At 39.1% G+C, this 6676-nt stretch overlaps 1 protein-coding gene across 2 annotated transcripts; it reads left to right on the forward strand.

The window, feature by feature from the left end:
* Nucleotides 1-328: 328 nt before the first annotated feature.
* Nucleotides 329-5027, forward strand: LOC139954440 (large ribosomal subunit protein mL42-like). Of its 2 annotated transcripts, none has more exons than XM_071954239.1 (6): nt 329-452; nt 1484-1535; nt 2404-2488; nt 2984-3016; nt 3655-3779; nt 4601-5027. In XM_071954239.1, the coding sequence occupies exons 1-6, from the start codon at nt 353-355 to the stop codon at nt 4659-4661; spliced, it is 456 nt and encodes a 151-aa protein (XP_071810340.1). In that variant the 5' UTR covers nt 329-352; the 3' UTR covers nt 4662-5027. The 2 variants fall into 2 exon arrangements, with proteins under 2 accessions (XP_071810340.1, XP_071810341.1); XM_071954240.1 differs by having other exon boundaries at nt 2407-2488.
* The last annotated feature ends 1649 nt before the right edge of the window (nt 5028-6676 follow it).

A 6676-nucleotide genomic window follows, 5' to 3' on the forward strand; every position in this document is an offset into this window, starting at 1 on the left:
ATAAAATTTACTTTGTTTCAACTGATTCCATGTCCCACACACTGTTCTGCGCAAATATATTGGCAATTACAATTAGGTATTTTAATTAATAAATAAACTTGCGGATTGACGAAACAACAAAACCATTGTTTAGGTTATTCTTATTCCAAATATAATTAGTCAAGTTTTTATTTTATTTGGTATAATCAAACAAACTAATTAGTCCGACCACTACATTCTGAAAAGGAATCTAGCTTAGCCAATCAGCGGACACGAGACCGATGCATCGCGATGGTGGGTGGGGCATGCAGTATCGTGTTGATAAAGTTGTCAAGCCTATAGAGGGCGCTACAGAAGACCTCCACTTTTCAAGATGGCAGCCCACATGGCAAGATTGTCTAAAAATTGTTTATCCTTCTTTAATCTTTATCGACTAGGTACTGGCAGCAAACATTTATTGGGACCATCTGCAGGTGAGTAACTTGACCATTCTACCTCCATGATCATGATGATACGTCGTAAGCGCAGAATTCCGCAGTAACTTAGTAAGCAGAGCCAAGATTGAATGAAATTGCGCCCCTGAACTGCTGAATCCCTGACCCACTGATCAGATCGATCAGTGATCTTCACTGCATGCTTTGTCATGTTTGTCAGCTAGCTCAGTGCTTGTGCCTCACACTTTACAGTCTCAGCAGTTCCAGCTAGTGACGTCCTCATGGTGTTAACCAAATATTTATTTATATATAATTATTGCATTAATTAATAAAAAATAAAGAATTTGTATTCAATTTAAAATGTATTCATTATTACTTTTATTTGTGTTGTAATTGTGAGACTAAATCATGAAATATCATGAATATTCATAGTTGGGATTCCCGTCTATTGCTGGTAATGGTATAGCATGCTGCCCACGCCACACCCAGGGGCCTGTTCGGTCGTTAGTTGACAGACCCGGGCACTGAGCACTATGCAGTATGCTATGGCTTCGGTCGGGCCTGCTGCAGTCAGTCCAGTGTTAATTCGATCACTTACATTACAATTGGTGGGTCCTACTAAAAGCCGACAACAAGCCGACAACAAGTCCAGAGCGCCGACAACACGCCGACAACAAGTTTTAAATATCTCAAAAATGGCAAATAAAAACTTAATAAAAAATGGCAATTTAAAACTTGTTGTCGGCGTGGTGTCGGCGCTCTGGACTTGTTGTCGACTTGTTGTCGACTTGTTGTCGGCTTTTAGTAGGACCGCAATTGGTTTACAACTAGTGAATGCTGTATACACATGGTACATTAGTTGCTACAACAATCGCTACCCTCCATCCGTTGGGAGGATGGAGGGTTATGATTATAACATGGCATTTTTATGTGATGTTTACACTACAGCAGATTCAGAAAATACAAACAAACTGCCTGCCCTGACTGATCCTGTGAAATGAATCTTCAAGAACGGGCAGTGTTTCCCAAGAATTGTGAAACCATATAGAAACTTTTTATTTTATTTCCAGAAACTTTACTGTGTAGATGTTTCAGCAGCACACAATTTATTCAGACAGACGGGTGAGTAAAGACCCAGAAGTTACAAGGCGCAACGCACTTCCACATGCGTCTCCTGTCCACCATTTTGGGTGTCATTACATGCGCAAAAGGAATGGACTCCCACAAAAAGGCATAATTGTTAGACTTGCATTGTTCGGAGGTGCGTAGACTTGTACTATCCTTTTGTAGGTGTTTTTGACACCAAAAATGGCGGACAGCAGAGGTTTTAATGCATTTTGCAATTGGTCTATAACTATTAATTATAATATCTGTACTCAGTGCTTTGTTGTTTATTTTTTTAAATGGCACTTGTACAAATGGGCTATTCCCATTTCTGGCTACAATTTAGGCTGCACAGTCAAAATTGAAATGTCAAACAGTATGGTAAAAAGGCTAATTAAAGGCAGTGGACACTATTGGTAATTACTCAAAATAATTATTACCATAAAACCTTATTTGGTAACAAGTAATGGGGAGCTGTTGACAGTATAGTGAGAAATGGCTCCCTCTGAAGTAACGTAGTTTTCGAGAAAGAAGTAATTTTCCACGAATTTGATTTTGAGACCTCAGACTTAGAATTTGAGGTCTCGAAATCAAGCATCTGTATAAAGCACACAACTTTGTGTGACAAGGGTGTTTTTTCTTTCATTATTTTCTCGCAACTTTGACAAGCGATTGAGCTCAAACTTTTATAGGTTTGTTATGTTATGCATATGTGGAGAAACAACAAGTGAGAAGACTGGTCTTTGACAATTACCAATAGTGTCCACTGTCTTTAAATGGCACTTGTACAGATGGGCTATTCCCATTTCTGGCTACAAATTAGGCTGCACAGTCAAAATTGAAATGTCAAACAGTATAACCAAAAGATTTACTGTGTTTGTTTCAGAAGTCATGCAATAGTAGAAACAGCTGATGGTGATACGATTGTGTGTTACCACCCGTCAGAACCTTTCCCATATGAACACACAAAGGTATGTGGTGTATTACATAGTTCAGCCTTGTCTCCCTATTTGTCAATATCTTTTGTGGTTTAGTATTTTACATTATTAATTCAGTTACAAGTTATGGGGCAATAGACCGATGTTACAAGTTATGGGGCAATAGACCGATGTTACAAGTTATGGGGCAATAGACCGATGTTACAAGTTATGGGGCAATAGACAGAACCATTTAGCTCCGCCCCATTGACCAATAACAACCCTGATCAAGCAACCAAACGTTCAACAAAATAACAAGTAAAGTCTGACATGCGTGCGCGTATGCTTGGCATGCGGTGCGCGCGACAGAGTTGACATTGCAGAATGGCATTGGAGAGGCTCACATGTTCTTGCTCACATGTGCGTCATGGGCGCAGCCTGACGGATCGGTCTATTGGTAGACCACTGCAACCATTGTTTCAGTTCAGGTAAATTGCAGACAAATACTGCCTGTTATTTATAATGTTTGTTTTGATTTGTTATTTTCAGCCAATTCTAAGACCAGACCCATCCAAACCAGAGGTAAGTATGAGTAAAACTGGTTCTATAATAATAATGAACTTTCTGAATTTTGATGCTATTCAAGCAAAAACGGCACTGAATGTAAACTTTTGTATTGTACTACACTGACGTCCTGGATATCAGGGTACATTTCTGGGGCGGAAAATTTTCAAAGCTTCATAACTCAAATCTTACCGGCAAGAAACCACTAATTTCAACAGATTCATTTCATGGCAGCATATATTTTTCTGCGTTGGGTTTTGATTGATCGTCATATATTCTTCACAAATCCGTCACAAATCCGTCATTCTCATGAAGTAATTTAGTGGCTTGATGCAGGTAAGATTTGAGTAATGAAGCTTTGAAAAGTTTCCGCCCCAGAAACGGGCCTTAATAGATAGGACTCTGTATCTGTGTACAGAGATGTGCCCCCTTTCATCATATCAAAAGTTGATAAGAATTAGACAGTGCAACCTCCATAAAATATAAGATTTTATGTTTTCTTCCATTGAGCTGTGTACAAATCGTGCCTGCAGGAAGTCCAGGCCCTGTGGGTCTTTTGTAAACATGTGATGTCACAGGTCACATCGTCTATAGATTACTGTGGTAGGATCCAGTTGCAAATGAATAATTTCCTTTGTTTATGATTTACGTTAAAGGAGACAACAGACTCTATCCTCAAGATGAAAATGACGCAGGAACAATGGAGTAAAGATAAGAAGGGGCCGAATTATAACGAGCTGGCCAAGATGTTCTACACGACAAAGCATAGGTGGTATCCACTGTAAGTAATCGTTAAGGATTCCTACGAGTGAACTACAACTGTGATTGAGTATTTCATTATGTGTCCTGCCGTTGACTTCACCAAACCCTTCCTAACTTTAGGATTAATCTTAGGACTTAAGACAAGTTCAGTTCCGTATCTATAGATGTTAGGACGCTTTGAACCCATCCTAAGTTAAGACGGGTTACTCATCCTAACTGGTGATAGGATTAGTCCTAACGCTTCGTGAAATCGGCTGCTGGGTACCGGTTGGATTCACAAAGAGTTCAGACTGGTCTTTATCTCGAGTGAGGAAGAGTTACTCATCCTGACTTAGGACTAGCCTTAAGTGTTTAATAATTCCCAAAGTGTCATTGGACTAGTCCTAAGTTAGGACTACAGGGACCAATTATGGCTCTGCTTTCCCTATTTCATGCTGCTTTCTGCTTATCATAAGCAAATAATCAGCCCTCTCATGGAAGCAGGGAATTCCGCGCTTACATGAAATGTATTGCACAAGTTAGTAGGGAAATTTTTGCTTGTGCACTTGCGCACTCCCCATTCTAAGCATTCTTTGCTTACACAGCCTAGCACAGAAATGCAACACTTGCCCAGTAAGTGGGAGTCGGTAAGCGTAAGAACAGAATTTAGCAGTCAAGACATCCATGACATTAGGCCTTGGCCTATTAGTTAGCGTGTGCACCAGCACAACATTGGTCATGAGTTTACTGGCCCCATGCTAAAATCACTGGATTCGGGCCCTTGGTCCAGTGTTAATTTTGAGAAATGTCAAAAGAAATTAACATTTTGTTTGTTTGTTATTTTCCTTTTTATTTATACAGGGGTATCAGAAGGAGAATGAAGGTCAACAGAAACCCACCTCGTGATCGTCCATACCTTTGATGCTCTTCACTGGATTCATTGTATAGACAAACCTGTATGATGCCATAAATGAACACCACTTGAGCGAACTTTTGGATACCGTTCCAGGCCTGGAATTTCATCTTTGAGATGGCAAGGCCATTTTCATTTTGAAAGGGGCACTGACTTGCATTGTAAAATCTTTAAGTCAAGGGATACTTTTGAAGGGGCACCAAGTCCAAGACAAGGGCAACGGACCTTCGTGTTCTTCAAGACCTACCGTTTGAATACTCTACATGCATAAGAAGACTTGAATGAACCCTTTTTGCATTTAGGACTTGCGAATAACCAAGTGTGTCTGTTTTTACAACCTCTAGATATTTCTGATGAAACAATGTTGTTTTAAATGTTTTTTTTAAATAAAAAAAAACACAATGATTGATAGAAGGCTAACTTTGCATAGTGGGAGTATATTCAGGTGATTTTTATTTTGCTTGCGATAGCACCTCGTGTAAATCTCTCCTGAGAAGTAGCATCCTCCTTAAGACAATCTGATCATGGTGCTATCGCAAAAATAATGAAAGTGGCTTCTTATTTATATATATCGCTCATATCCAGCACTCGGTGTCGCTCAAGGCGTTCCAACATTCAGTATTTTCTTGCTAGGTATGTGGGGGGGGGGGGGGGGGGCTACATTTGAAGTATGAGACCTACTCCATTTACACAGCACCACGTATTGGTTTACAAGGTGCTGAGAAACAATATGCAACCGTTCAAACCAGGAACAATGGGGCGAACCGGGTCAACCCCCTTTTATCCAAATTCTCCTTGTGCAACCATTGTTTTTATATAAAAAAAGGTTAATGCAATAATAGAGCATAAATTTGTGTGCATATTGCATCTCACTTAAACAAAGAAAGGTATGTAACTTTAATTGTTTTCAAATCCTAGTTGTATTACCTGGTATTAAAAAGACTTGTAAAAGTTATGGCTTATGTCAAGGAAGTGACAACTTGCTTTTGTTTGTGTGTTTATTTCGTTTTGTTTTTGTTGCAAACAAAATGTTCAACACCTTTGTTCAAGACATAAGGTGATATAGGGTGCATTAGATTAGCTTACACATGTTAGTAAAACTTAAAGGCAGTGGACACTATTGGTAATTACTCAAAATAATTGTTGTCATAAAACCTTTCTTGGTAACGAGTAATGGGGAGAGGTTGATAGTATACAAATATTGAGTGGCTCAGGGAGTGGAATGGGAGGAATGTTATTGCAAGGTAAAATTTGGACTGATCCATTTCATGAGGCGAAGCCGAGTGAAATGGAACAGTCCAAATTTTACCAAGCGATAATATTCCTTCCATTCCATGAATTAAAGCCACTCAATATTTGTTTTATATAACTGACATATAGATTATTGTCATTTGATGTATTTTAAAAGTATAACATGAAAAATCACACAATTTACTGACAACCAAAAATCATGTAGCGGGCGGCAACAATGCACAAAACGAATCACAACCTTTTGCACAGGTGCTCCTTTGTTTTAGCAGCGGCACTGTACTGCTCAAAGACATTGGGAACAAGGATGATCCTAATTGTTGAATGGGAAATGCTATACCCCATGGGCGAATAGGTCTTTTTGATCGCCTGTGTGGATGGGAGTAATAGTGAGTGTCACGTGAAGTAAGTTCCACCAATCAAATGACAAGGATCTTTATGTCAGTTATATAATGAAAAACATTGTGAGAAATGGCTCCCTCTAAAGTGCCATAGTTTTCGAGAAAGAAGTAATTTTCCATGAATTTGATTTTGATACCTCAGATTTAGAACTTGAGGTCTTTTAATCAACCATATAATCGCACGTGTGACAAGGGTGTTTTTTTTTCTCTTCATTATTATCTAGCAAGTTTGACGACCGAGTGAGCACAAATTTTCACAGGTTTTTTATTTTATGCATGTGTTGAGATACACAAACTGTGAAGGCTAGTCTTCGACAATTACCAAAGGTGTCCAGTGTCTTTAAGCAAAGCTCACTCCCATATTCAAAGTACCAA

Source organism: Asterias amurensis, chromosome 2 (genome assembly GCF_032118995.1).
Source record: "Asterias amurensis chromosome 2, ASM3211899v1".
Taxonomy (NCBI): Eukaryota; Metazoa; Echinodermata; class Asteroidea; order Forcipulatida; family Asteriidae; genus Asterias; species Asterias amurensis.